The sequence below is a fragment of the Monodon monoceros genome, unplaced genomic scaffold, assembly GCF_005190385.1.
Source record: "Monodon monoceros isolate NGI ecotype Baffin Bay Population unplaced genomic scaffold, NGI_Narwhal_1 Super_Scaffold_19, whole genome shotgun sequence".
Classification (NCBI taxonomy): Eukaryota; Metazoa; Chordata; class Mammalia; order Artiodactyla; family Monodontidae; genus Monodon; species Monodon monoceros.
Window position 1 is genome coordinate 37,984,096 of NW_021703775.1, and position 14,712 is coordinate 37,998,807.

Here is a 14,712-nt window from a genome sequence, read left to right on the forward strand (position 1 = left end):
GTGGCAGATTTTTTAATGAGACCTGAAAGATAAGATTCGTTATTTGTTACTCAGCCATAAGGAAACATTGCAACCTAATAATACATAAGGCATTTCTGAGGCCCTAAAGTGGAAATGCTGGGTCTGGAGAGACTTTTATGAAACAGAACAGGTTAAAATGCTTTTCACCAGAGGAGTACAAGGCATTTGAAAAGATTAATTCAGAAGAGGGCAACACATTTGAGAGTCCAGAAAGGGAAACAGGAGTCCAGTGCTTACTGCATCCGTGCAGCATGCCATAGCTGCATTTGCAAACATTTCCGCATTTATGGAAGCAGTGAGGACACCATCTGCCTGACATAAGCTGGTTTGGATGTTATGCAAAGAGCGTTCCCTGTTTGAGTCTGGGCCTGTTCCGTGTCCTGGTCAGTGAGGGAGGGTGGAACCTTGGATTCCACATGGAGGGATCCTTAGGAATTTCCCAGGCTTGCTCTGGTCCTAAAGGAGGTGAGTCCCAGACAGAAGGGATGAGAGCCTCATAGCCAGTGGATCTCTGGCTGCCAGGAGAACATCAAAGCTTCCAGCTTCCATTCCTCCCCTCATGCTACGACAGCACTTATGAAACTGGATTGTGCGTACGAATCACCTGGAGTGCTTGCTAAACATAGATTCTTATACTCTACATCCACTTCCCCAATCCCAGTTTGTGATTCAATAATTCTGAGGAAGGGCCTGAGACATTGCATTTCCAACAAGCTCCCAGGTGATGCTGATGCTGGGCCTGGGTCTACACTTTGAGAACCACTGCCCTGAGAGAACCACCAAGGAAATAAAGAGAGCATAGCTAGACCACCCACTTCCCTGCCAGCCACCGGAGCCCACCTCTCCCTGGGGAGAACGAAAATGCAGGTGGGAGGAGAAGAGGCCCTCAGTCAAGGGCAGCCTGGGAAGGCAGAGCTGCTGGTTGAGGGTGATGCTTAGGAGCATTAATTGTGAGACTCTACTCTGCCTAAACTGTGATGGAATAATTGAAAGCATCATAGCAAGAAGTTAAACCCTAGGGAAGCTATTAACAAGTCAGCATTTCCAGTTCCTGTGGGAATGTTGATTCTACTTACCAATGAGAACGTGTTCAGAGATGTGTTTGGCGGGAGAGGCTGCAGAATCAGCTGGGGTCCCCATTGTCTTTGGTTTGACACTCTTCATGGAGGAAGAGAAATGCAAGTACGAGCCTCTCTCACGAAGACAGTGTCAGTAGCTTGTTAGGCTGGTGGGAATGGTCTGTTTCTCTTCAGCTGGCTGATTCTGCAGGGGAAGCAGAAGTAGAGGATGAAAACAGTGGGGGGTGAGGCGAGGTGCAGGAAGTAGATCAGGTGTTTTCCAATTTTGAAACCAAGTCAGTTCATTTGGACCTTTTGAAAGGTCCACGCAGCACCTCTGGGCTGGACTCTTTCCCAAGAGAGGTTGTTCCTCCGAATGGGTCAAGAGAAAGAGATCCCTTCTCACTGGTACTTCTTGAGCAGTACAGACCAGGGTGGGAACGACAGAGGGGAGGAGAGAGATGGATATCCCAGAAAAGAGCACTGGACTGGGGAGTCAGGAGACTAATTCTGATCTTCACTTTTGTGGTTAACCATCATTATAGCTGTGAGCCAGTCACTTAATTTCTCAAAGCCTCAGTTTCCCCACCTGTAAAATGAAGGCATTAGACTTGATGATCTCTAAGGTTTTTTACAACTCAAAACCAAACCCCAAACCAAATAATGGGGGCAGATACTCAGACACTCTCCTTGATGAGCCCTCACTTTGCCTTGTGGCCTAGTGCTGTGGGGAACTGGGCCAGGCTGCTACCCCCAGAAACTCAGTTTGCTCTAGGCCAATGGGTTAGTAGATGAGTTTGCCAACAGGAGATGCATGCAGGTGGTCAGGCCTGGACCAGGTTAACGGTTCTCCCATTGCTTGCTGGGGGTCTATTTGAGGCACCTCAGGGTCTTCCCAGAGTAAGTGGCAGGGAATATGAAATGAGTCTTTCCCAGTGTGAGGGTCCAAGTACCTTGTTGCTTTTATGCTGGGGTCACAGTACTCAGTTGTATGGGTCTCCTAAGAAACAGACTTCAGTCTTGGCGACAAACAAACTTATTAAATAGCTGAGGCAAGAACAAGTGCAAAAATGGATTCTCAGATTTCTCGTTGAAAAACACTATGACTAAATCTGTAGTTAATTTTACCCTTGCCTCTCAATTCATAGAACATAAGCAGTTAGATGAAGACATGCTTGCTTTTTAAGTCTAGTCTTCCTGCTTTTGCTGGTTCATTTTGTGGTATTTGTTTTGTTTGGGGTCAGGGAGGAGGACATGCCTCTGTAGATGGTCTCGGGCTAGGCGGAGCCTTCGTGGCAGCCTCCCTGGGCAGGCCCAGTAACAACAGATTTATGCCTCTGTGTAAGAGCTTCCACGAGCAACACGCCATTGTTACCCACCAGGCTCCTCATGAAAGGAAACCTTGTGCTGACTGCCCTGGCTGTTCTTGGCAGCATGATCTATAGAAGGAGAACAGGATGTATTTTACACTTGAGACCTGCTATCCTAGAGTATAACAACAACTCTTCTAAGTGCTCTTAATATTAAGCTAATGGAAAACATACTCTGTTTACTCACCATCAAAGTCTGTTTTTCTTCTCTCCCGCCTCCCCCAATCATCACAAACTCCAAGCCTCTAGGACACACGGAGTGTCCCTGCTCCATCTCTCCTCCACTCTGTCTCAAGGTTGACCTCTCCATGCTTGGTTAGCTCAAGGTGGACTTGGAAAAGCTAGGAACTCACCACATAAACCATACAATCCCCAGGTTGCACGAACCAAATATTTCCTTTCTCACAAAAATCTCACGGCTAGAACGGCTTGATTTACGGCTAGATTTATGTTTATCAGTGTGAGAAGTCATTTTTCCTCACCAGAGTGCAACCCAGTGCAGTAGAATAGAGAAGGTGGGCCACGTTTTTCAGGGTGTTGCTATTTTTGGAATGCTGCTTCGCTCCTTGTCATTGAACGGTAGGATTCCTTACCCTTAATGTGAGGACTTGGCCAAAGTTATCTTAACCCCAGAAGTCTAATCTTTATTGCCCACTGCTTTGTGCTGTAAGAAGCCATGTCTACATGGGGTACTCCATGGATAGAATTCCAGGTCCTGAGATGCCCAAGGTTTCCCTATCATTGAAGGTGCTGTCATAAAGACAGAATGGGAAGAGCGGGACAGGAAAGGCAGAGTGGGACTCTGTTCTAGAAGAAAAGATTCACAAATCTACTCATTTCCTGTTACCGTATTGTTTTTTGCTTGAATAATGTAAATGTATGCATGTAAACCAGCCTTGCAGATAAATCTCCCCATTTTACCAGGCTGCCAGTCATATTACCGATTTTCCCCTTGCTATTTACACATCTCTAATTATAAGACAATAATCAGACAATAACAAACAAACAAATGAACCAAAGAACCCCCGCCCCCCCCTGCTGCCCCATACCTAAAACAAACTCCCTTCCCTTTTGTCAAAAAAGACCAAAATTAGAAACAAAGCAGAACTGTGGGAAAGAACTCACCACTGTTCTTTTGATACAGGCCTTGGGCCTGTTAGCTATCTGCAAGGCTGTTGTCATGATGTTAATCTATTTTAATGGAATTGAAATGTGATATCCTGTGGTTTAAGATGCACATTGTTTATAGCTTTAGTGCTTGATTTTGGGTTTCTTTCACAGATAAACTTCTGCACTGGAGGGGCCTCTCCTCCCCTCGTTCTACACACGGAGCTCTAATCCCCACGCCTGGGATGAGCGCAGAATATGCCCCGCAGGGTATTTGTAAGTTGAGCATTATTTCTTCTACAAACGTCCATGTGTGTAGAGATGAGAGTTTCTGGAAATTACCCTTACTTTTTAAGTACTGAAAGGAGTTATTTCCAAAATACATTGGCATCTGCATATGTATATTCCATTACTCACTTGGCACCCAGCTCCCCCAATCCATTCAGCCCTAAGTGGCTTTTTTCCCTCCCCTTTTTCTCTCTCTCCTTACTGAAGGCATGGGGCTGAAAGCAGCTCATCCCTGCGGGTCTCCTCCCCAGGGTCTTGTGTGGCTCCATGGCTGGTGACTGCATACATCTGTGTGTCCAGGGCCCATTGTATTGCTGGACATTTACTCCCATGGCCTCATTTAGGACTTTGGATTTACTCCATGGCATATGTCTTTAGCAGAGGCCAGAACCGAAAGGAGTCAGTTCACAGTTATTCTAGAGTTATCCTCATGCATGTTATATATGCATTTACGTGTGTATTTAAACATGGTATATTTTTATATATGCATCGTACATTATATATGTGCAGACATATATGATTTCTATTTGTTTTTCTCCTAGATTTAGAGAAAAATGCATAGCATTGTTGCTAAAATTCAAAGATACCACACACACCCCTCCCGCCATCACTACGACTACCACCATCCAGTTACTTGTTTAAGCCAACTTTCATAGTGGGGACCTTATGAAATTTAGATTTGTATGTTTATAAAAATGTTTTTGGGAAAAAAATGTTTTTGAAAGATGTTGTTTTAGAAGGTAATACAGTTTGCTTCTCTCTGTAGGAATAAATGGTATGAGTCATGCATGGCTAAAAAGTCAGATGCGGGGGGAGCGGGAGGGGGCCGGGGGATTGATTCCACCCCAAACACAAAAAAGCAGGTTCAAGAAGAAAAGAAGTGTGGCATCTAATTTGTATTTAAGGAAAATATTTTTAAAGTAAATGAAAAAAATAACCTTTTGTGGAAAGAAAAGAAGAAAGGGAATGATGTGTCGTGGAGAGGGAATAACAGAGAGCAAAATGCAGGAGTTGGGGCCTTAAAGGTGACTGGTTTTCAGATGGGAGGTCAACTAGACCCAACCTTCTTGTGAATGGTGTCTGCAGGGCAGGGCCTGCGCCCTGAGATCAGACTGGAAGCTAGTTGTTTATTTTTATTAACTCCTAGGTCTAGGTAACAAAGAGTTATTGTATGAATTTCACAAGCCCTCAGGTCCTGACTGCTGGGTGGTGCAGGGGTTAAAAGCACCTCCCCGCCATGCACCCCCCACCCCCCCACCCCCGCCCCCGGCACCCACAAGCCTAGCTGGGCAGAAGCCTGGGTTAGGTCACTGATTGTACAGAGTTTAGGGGTTTGGACTCATGGTTTCAAGTCCCTACATGCTGACTGGGTGGGGAGAACTCGCCTCGTTTTGCTGGGGGTGCCTGGGGCCCTTACTTGGCTGTGGGAACAGAGCCACCCTTGGAGGGAAAGGATAGGAAGGGAGTGAGTTCTCTCTCTTCCTCTGGATCCTCCTGAGGGCAGGGAGTTTGATCTAGGGGGTGGGAAACCAGTAGCCTGATAAGGAGCCCCTGTCTTCTCCCTGCTTCCGGCAATGGGAGGGAGCCTAGTTTGCTGGTGCCCATGCCGGCAGGACCAGTTTAGGAGTGACCAGAACAAGGTATGTGGAAATGGGTTGTAGGGACCCAGAAAGTTCTGAAGCAAAACTGACCCACACCCCACTCAGCTGCCTTAACCAGTGCCCTTGGCTTTCAGAGCATTTAGCACTGACCTTGTGGCCTCCCTGCTGGGTGGACCATGGGCAAGGGCCTTAAAAATCACCCCCTCTTGCTTTCTTCTAACCAGGGCCTCCCCTTGGCCTGGGAAAGCCCGGATTCTGGATTCCAGTCTTTCCTCCAGAAGCCCTTGTGGGTGTGTAACGTGTGGTTAGTCATCATTCATGGTAACTAATCAAGCCTGGTAATAATGAAAACTCATATTCATGTTGGACCTGATAGATTACAGAGAGCTTTTATATATGTTTGTCATTTGAGCCTCACAATTCTTTAAGGTACTGTTTTTTACGCTCATTTTCCAGATAGGAAACCTAAGACTCGGAGAAATTAAATGACTGTCCCAGAGCTACCAGCTAGTAAATAGTAGAGCCAGGGGTCCCTCATAAGACATCACTCTTCTAAATCATGACTCTTGAGCCTTGGTGACAAACTAGGAATGGGGTTATTCCTTTCCATACAATAAAATGAAATAAAGTAAAAGCTGTAGGTGAGCTAATAGCTGATTTTAACCGTTTTGATGCCTCAAGTTCCCATGCTCGGGGCCAGGTCTCCGTTTATTGCTCTAAATCAAAACAATCCCAGTGAATGCCCAATGAGGCTCTCAAATTGAGAAGTTGATTTTCATCAGAGTAAATGAAGAATATTATTATATTTTACACATCAATAAATCAATGTAGACCTAATTTTGCCACACAGGAAATCAATTCTGGTCTTTCTAAACCATCAAAGATGTTATGAACAAAGTAATTTCACAAATTACGGCAAGTAACACATTTATTGATGACCGCAGTTTCAGAATTTAGAATCCGTGAGCACTGTAATATAATATGGTGCACTGGCATGAGCTGAGTGAAATACAGATTATATGGTGAAACTGTAATGCATCATTTGCTATTAGTGGACTGGTAATAATTACCAGTTTCAAAGCAGCTCTTTCCATGTAATCTTTAGTCTCAATCGTAACAGCCCTTCTCATTGACATTATGATTACACTAGCTGCCCTCATGATCTAGAATATCTAGTTGATGGGAATACTAAAATGCGGTAGTGAAAACTGTATGTTGTATGCTCATTATAAGATAAAGTGCCATTTTCTCTAACCTGATGTGTGAGAGAGAGGGGAGGGTAACAGCACAGTGTTAACATATTGTAGCATGATCACATAGCTTTGAAAACAAAATTTTAGGAAGCTCAGTGCAGCAAAATAAACTGGACTTTTCTCATTTAAGCCTTTTTAAAAGGATCCAGATGAGACCCTTGATGTAGTGCTATACAGATTTCGGCATTTATCAATGACTGCATTCATGGTGCATGCAAAACCAGCATCGCTAATTATGGGTCCAGTCCTGGGTTTCAATAGAATATTATAAGGTAAAATATGATTTAAAGGCATTTGTAGTGATGAAAGTGTTAACGACTTGCTTCAGCTGACAAATCTCCTTTTTACTTACCCAATTCAGATTGTCAGGCTAAATGTATGATAATAACACAGAGTCCTAGAGAGGCAAAGGAGAAAGCCACAGAGGGTCACGGTAGTTGGAACTAGATAGTTTTTTTCCTGCCTATTTAGGACCCAAGTCATTGTTCAACAACAACAAAAAATTTATGAAAATACTCTCAATGATGCTTTTTATTTCCCTTTGAAGAGAGAAGGCAAACAAAAATAGGCAGATAATGTGATACTAATGTCAGCGGTTTTCTTTCAAAATCTTTCTGCCTTTTTTTTTCCCCCTCCACATTAGCAAATGTTTGAAACCTAATTTTGGTATCTTATCATCTAATCTTGTTAAAGAGATTTACCCAGGAGTGGGATATATTGAGTGAGATTATAAATGCATTGTAAAGTAAATTACAAGGTCAGAGCAGGGAATCCATTATTCAGACAAGTGCTTGAGTGAGGCTGGCTTGTTTTGGAATATGAGTGTTTGGGGCTCCTGAGAAGATGCTGCCAGCTTTTCTGACTTGCTAAATGGAAGAATCATAATTGATTAATTCCTCATTCCCACTCTTTAACTCCATGGTGAATATTTTCCTTTTTCAAGAGTTACTGACAAATACTATCTGTGGCCTTAAGGAACTCCTCTTAAAAAGGGGAACTAAAGTGTATTTCTCATTTGTGCTTTATACAGTGTCTTTTTTGGAATTCCTGGGAAGTTACTGATTTTTCTCATCCTAGTCCTTTGGCCACCAGCATCTGAGCCCTTTTTAATGCTGAGTTGACTGGTAAACTGTTAGTTACTCCCTTGTTATATGTGTTTTTTAGTTTAGCTATCACCGAAAAGGAATGATTGGGAAGTCAAGCTGGCCCCTCTTTGCCACAGCGGCATTTCCCACTCTCGGGTTCTTTTCAGCGAGAGAGAAATAATGTGACTTAAGCAGGGCCCCTCTCCAGACGGCTTGGCTACTGGCCAAAGAGTTGACTAGCTGAACTGTATCTTTCTGTTTCTTTCTCAACTGGAGCTGAGGCTCAGCTGAGGGCGCAGGATGTTGTATAATTTGGTTCACGTTGTTAGCCTCTCAAAATAATGAGGAGGAGGCTAGTGTAGCATTTCTCAGCCTGCTGCCCTTCATGGTGCTGGCTGCTTTAACTGTTCTTAAACTAGGATGCTGTGTCTGCTTAAGTTGGCACTAGACACTCCACCTAACTTCTCTAGACTCCCATTTTTTTGACTGGGGTGGACAACTCCTAAAGATTTGATATGACCTGTTGGTTAAATCTGAATTAAATTTCTCTATTGAGATTTTTTTGTAGCAGCCCTTGAGATAAAAATGGGAATCCCCGTGGGGTGTTGTGGAACCAGAACTGGGACTAACTGACCCTCACACAGGCTGGGGTTGTGAGGATGTCGCTAGTCTCTCTTCCACATAATTATTTCATGAGTACCTTCTCATTTTTAACAATATCAACAATTAGTGTGTTTCAGGCTAAGATTAAAAGCATCTCTAGGGCCATAGAGAATTGTAATGAGTTGACCTTCTCTTTTTTCGTATCTCCATGAAATGATTGCCTGTTTAGAAAGTTCACCTGCCCCCCAGGGGGATTTAGGAAAGCAGGAAAGTTTCCCTTAGGCCAGCCTGTCCAAATCCCTCACTTAACGGACAAGGAAAACAGAGGTACAGAGATGAAATGGCTTGCCCCAAAACACAGCTGGTGAAAGACTGGAAAGTTCAGAAGATGTTTGCTGAATTTCTCTAGAATGTAGGGATCCTCATCCTCAAGCTTGAATCGATCTAGATCTTTCTACTTTGAAGACTGGATTTAAAATTCTTAGAACTGAGTCAAATGGCAGGAAGACTGATTTGACACATTTTTATTGGGCACCAACCTCCAGATGTGCCAGCACCATCTAGGCACAGGGGATAAGGTCAGTGAGGGCTTAGGCCGTGGGGTTGAGGGCTGGGGGCAGGGAAGGCTGGAGGTGGAACATAAATAAGCAATTGCTGATGCCCTCCTTGGTGATTAAACATTGATGTTGGTGTTGTATTATTTTGCAGGTAAAGATGAGCCCAGCAGCTACACATGTACAACTTGCAAACAGCCATTCACCAGTGCATGGTTTCTCTTGCAACACGCACAGAACACTCATGGATTAAGAATCTACTTAGAAAGCGAACACGGAAGTCCCCTGACCCCGCGGGTTGGTATCCCTTCAGGACTAGGTGCAGAATGTCCTTCCCAGCCACCTCTCCATGGGATTCATATTGCAGACAATAACCCCTTTAACCTGCTAAGAATACCAGGATCAGTATCCAGAGAGGCTTCCGGCCTGGCAGAAGGGCGCTTTCCACCCACTCCCCCCCTGTTTAGTCCACCACCAAGACATCACTTGGACCCCCACCGCATAGAGCGCCTGGGGGCGGAAGAGATGGCCCTGGCCACCCATCACCCGAGTGCCTTTGACAGGGTGCTGCGGTTGAATCCAATGGCTATGGAGCCTCCCGCCATGGATTTCTCTAGGAGACTTAGAGAGCTGGCAGGGAACACGTCTAGCCCACCGCTGTCCCCAGGCCGGCCCAGCCCTATGCAAAGGTTACTGCAACCATTCCAGCCAGGTAGCAAGCCGCCCTTCCTGGCGACGCCCCCACTCCCTCCTCTGCAATCCGCCCCTCCTCCCTCCCAGCCCCCGGTCAAGTCCAAGTCATGCGAGTTCTGCGGCAAGACGTTCAAATTTCAGAGCAACCTGGTGGTGCATCGGCGCAGCCACACGGGCGAGAAGCCCTACAAGTGCAACCTGTGCGACCACGCGTGCACACAGGCCAGCAAGCTGAAGCGCCACATGAAGACGCACATGCACAAGTCGTCCCCCATGACGGTCAAGTCCGACGACGGCCTCTCCACCGCCAGCTCCCCGGAACCCGGCACCAGCGACCTGGTGGGCAGCGCCAGCAGCGCGCTCAAGTCCGTGGTGGCCAAGTTCAAGAGCGAGAACGACCCCAACTTGATCCCGGAGAATGGGGACGAGGAGGAAGAGGAGGACGACGAGGAAGAGGAAGAAGAGGAGGAAGAGGAGGAGGAGGAGCTGACGGAGAGCGAGAGGGTGGACTACGGCTTCGGGTTGAGCCTGGAGGCGGCGCGCCACCACGAGAACAGCTCGCGGGGCGCGGTGGTGGGCGTGGGCGACGAGGGCCGTGCCCTGCCCGACGTCATGCAGGGCATGGTGCTCAGCTCCATGCAGCACTTCAGCGAGGCCTTCCACCAGGTCCTGGGCGAGAAGCATAAGCGCGGCCACCTGGCCGAGGCCGAGGGCCACAGGGACACATGCGACGAAGACTCGGTGGCTGGCGAGTCGGACCGCATAGACGATGGCACTGTTAACGGCCGCGGCTGCTCCCCGGGCGAGTCGGCCTCGGGGGGCCTGTCCAAAAAGCTGCTGCTGGGCAGCCCCAGCTCGCTGAGCCCCTTCTCCAAGCGCATCAAGCTCGAGAAGGAGTTCGACCTGCCCCCGGCCGCGATGCCCAACACGGAGAATGTGTACTCGCAGTGGCTCGCCGGCTACGCGGCCTCCAGGCAGCTCAAAGATCCCTTCCTTAGCTTCGGAGACTCCAGACAATCGCCTTTCGCCTCCTCGTCGGAGCACTCCTCGGAGAACGGAAGCTTGCGCTTCTCCACGCCGCCCGGGGAGCTGGACGGAGGGATCTCGGGGCGCAGCGGCACGGGAAGTGGAGGGAGCACGCCCCATATTAGTGGTCCGGGCCCGGGCAGGCCCAGCTCAAAAGAGGGCAGACGCAGCGACACTTGTGAGTACTGTGGGAAAGTCTTCAAGAACTGTAGCAATCTCACTGTCCACAGGAGAAGCCACACGGGCGAAAGGCCTTATAAATGCGAGCTGTGCAACTATGCCTGTGCCCAGAGTAGCAAGCTCACCAGGCACATGAAAACGCATGGCCAGGTGGGGAAGGACGTTTACAAATGTGAAATTTGTAAGATGCCTTTTAGCGTGTACAGTACCCTGGAGAAACACATGAAAAAATGGCACAGTGATCGAGTGTTGAATAATGATATAAAAACTGAATAGAGGTATATTAATACCCCTCCCTCACTCCCACCTGCCACCTCCTTTTTTCATCACCCTCCCCTTTCCCCATCGCCCTCCAGCCCCACACCCTGTAGGATTTTTTTCTAGTCCCATGTGATTTAAACATACAAACAAACAAACAGAAGTAACGGAAGCTAAGAATATGAGAGTGCTTGTCACCAGCACACCTGTTTTGTTTTGTTTTTTTTCTTTTTCTTTTTCTTTTTTTCCTTTATGTTCTCACCGTTTGAATGCATGATCTGTATGGGGCAATACTATTGCATTTTACGCAAACTTTGAGCCTTTCTCTTGTGCAATAATTTACATGTTGTGTATGTTTTTTTTTTTTTTTAAACTTAGACAGCATGTATGGTATGTTATGGCTATTTTAAATTGTCCCCGATTCGTTGCTGAGAAAACATGTTGCTGTTTCCAGTTCCGTTCTGAGAGAAAAAGAGAGAGAGAGAGAAAAAGACCATGCTGCATACATTCTGTAATACATATCATGTACAGTTTTCTTTTATAACATGAGGAGGGAAAACAGTCTTTGGATTAACCCTCTATAGACAGAATAGATGGCACTGAAAGCAAATCTCTACAAGCTAAATGTCTGTCTCTAAAGGGTTAAACATATCAATTGGAGATGAAGGAAAGGCCTTGAATTGACAAATTAACAGAAAAATAAAACAAGTTTATTCTATCATTTGGTTTTAAAATATGAGTGCCTTGGATCTATTAAAACCACATTGATGGTTCTTTCTACTTGTTATAAACTTGTAGCTTAATTCAGCATTGGGTGAGGTAATAAACCTTAGGACCTAGAGTATAATGCTATATTGTATTTCTCACAACAATGGCTACCTAAAAATATGACCCATTATGTCCTAGTTAATCATCATTTTTCCCTTTCGTTTAATCTTGTAAGCAAAACTGATTATACCAGTATAAAAGCTATTTTGCTCCTGATGAGAGCTTAAAAGAAATGGGCTCTTTTGCCCAAAGTTTTATTTTTTTTAAATGATGATTAAATTGAATGTGCAACGTGCAAAAGCTCTGGAACACGATTAACATTAGTAAGGGATTCATTTTATGAAGATAACTTGTTTTAAATAATGTCTTTTGAAAAAAATTCTGGCACCAGAAGAAATAGATCCAGATCTACTTGGTTGTCAAATGGACAATCAAACGATAAACTTTAAGACCTCGAATAGCATGTTAAAAAGAAGAGACTGACAATAAGGTTTGACAGAGGGTAACAGAGGAAAAAAATATGTGATTTATTAGCACAATGTGGTACTATTTGCCATTTTAAACTAGAACAGGTGTATAAGCTAATATTGATACAATGATGATTAACTATGAACTCTTAAGACTTGCGTTTAAATGTGACATTCTTAAAAAAGAAGAGAAAGAATTTTAAGAGTAGCAGTATATATGTCTGTGCTCCCTAAAATTTGTACTTCATTTCTTTTCCATACACTGTGTGCTATTTGTGTTAACATGAAAGAGGATTCATTGTTTTTATTTTATTTTTTTAATTTTTTCTTTTTTATTAAGCTAGCATCTGCCCCAGTTGGTGTTCAAATAGCACTTGACTCTGCCTGTAATATCTGTATCTTTTCTCTAATCAGAGATACAGAGGTTGAGTATAAAATAAACCTGCTCAGATAGGACAATTAAGTGCACTGTACAATTTTCCCAGTTTACAGGTCTATACTTAAGGGAAAAGTTGCAAGAATGCTGAAAAAAATAATTTGAACACAATCTCATTGATGAGCATTTAAAAAAAAAAAAAACTAAAAAAAAAACTTTGCCCGCCATTTACTTGACTAATGAGCTTACTTACTTGGACTCAACATTGCAAGCGCTGTGAATGGAAAACAGAATACACTTAACATAGAAATGAATGATTGCTTTCGCTTCTACAGTGCAAGGATTTTTTTGTACAAAACTTTTTTAAATATAAATGTTAAGAAAAAAAGAATTTTTTAAAAAAACACTTCATTATGTTTAGGGGGGAACTGCATTTTAGGGTTCCATTGTCTTGGTGGTGTTACAAGACTTGTTATCCATTTAAAAATGGTAGTGGAAATTCTATGCCTTGGATACACACCGCTCTTCAGGTTGTAAAAAAAAAACATACATTGGGGAAAGGTTTAAGATTATATAGTACTTAAATATAGGAAAATGCACACTCATGTTGATTCCTATGCTAAAACACATTTATGGTCTTTTTTCTGTATTTCTAGAATGGTATTTGAATTAAATGTTCATCTAGTGTTAGGCACTATAGTATTTATATTGAAGCTTGTATTTTTAACTGTTGCTTGTTCTCTTAAAAGGTATCAATGTACCTTTTTTGGTAGTGGAAAAAAAAAAAGACAGGCTGCCACAGTATATTTTTTTAATTTGGCAGGATAATATAGTGCAAATTATTTGTATGCTTCAAAAAAAAAAAGAGAAAAAAGTGTGACATTGTACAGATGAGAAGCCATATAATGGCGGTTTGGGGGAGCCTGCTAGAATGTCACACGGATGGCTGTCATAGGGGTTGTACATATCCTTTTTTGTTCCTTTTTCCTGCTGCCATGCTGTATGCAGTACTGCAAGCTAATAACGTTGGTTTGTTATGTAGTGTGCTTTTTGTCCCTTTCCTTCTATCACCCTACATTCCAGCATCTTACCTTCATATGCAGTAAAAGAAAGAAAGAAAAAAAAAAAGAAAAAAAAAAAAAAACCAATGTTTTGCAGTTTTTTTCATTGCCAAAAACTAAATGGTGCTTTATATTTAGATTGGAAAGAATTTCATATGCAAAGCATATTAAAGAGAAAGCCCGCTTTAGTCAATACTTTTTTGTAAATGGCAATGCAGAATATTTTGTTATTGGCCTTTTCTATTCCTGTAATGAAAGCTGTTTGTCGTAACTTGAAATTTTATCTTTTACTATGGGAGTCACTATTTATTATTGCTTATGTGCCCTGTTCAAAACAGAGGCACTTAATTTGATCTTTTATTTTTCTTTGTTTTTATTTTTTTTTTATTTGGATGACCAAAGGTCATTACAACCTGGCTTTTTATTGTATTTGTTTCTGGTCTTTGTTAAGTTCTATTGGAAAAACCACTGTCTGTGTTTTTTTGGCAGTTGTCTGCATTAACCTGTTCATACACCCATTTTGTCCCTTTATTGAAAAAAATAAAAAAATTAAAGTACACAATGTAAGCTTCTTGTGTCCTCATTTGACACACTCTGTAAATTACTTTCAAGAAAATAACAGGTTTTAAGAGAAGGCCAGTCAGTCTTTTTCAAGATTATTTCTATGGGCATTTTGATGCGTGTATTATACCCTAAAGGAACATAAAATACTTACTATATTAAAATAGACATATCTCAAGCCATGGAAATAGTTTAGACTTTATAATTCTAGAATAGTTTTCGAGAAATGGAAAGTGTTTTCAGTATGATGTTAAAAACTTCCCCTCCATCTCTTAGCAGTAATCCATTCAGATATAAATGAAAAACTTCCTGATAATAGCATCTTAAACCTTTATTCCCTTTGGATTTTTTTGTGTTCTTGTTGTCTAAAAGTTCTTTTCTA

The 14,712-nt window shown here is 43.3% G+C and overlaps 1 protein-coding gene across 8 annotated transcripts in view; it reads left to right on the forward strand.

The window, feature by feature from the left end:
• Nucleotides 1-14,712, forward strand: part of BCL11A (BAF chromatin remodeling complex subunit BCL11A) — a 99,075-nt gene that overhangs the window by 78,693 nt on the left and 5,670 nt on the right. For 3 of the 8 annotated variants that reach the window (XM_029232422.1, XM_029232426.1, XM_029232421.1), the window contains 2 exons: nt 3,731-3,832; nt 9,095-14,328. In XM_029232422.1, coding sequence (XP_029088255.1) covers nt 3,731-3,832; nt 9,095-11,115 — 2,123 coding nt within the window. In that variant the 3' untranslated portion in view covers nt 11,116-14,328. Of the gene's footprint in view, nt 1-3,730; nt 3,833-9,094; nt 14,329-14,712 lie in introns of those variants that run through there. The other 5 variants (XM_029232427.1, XM_029232423.1, XM_029232428.1 and 2 more) reach the window with 5 other exon arrangements.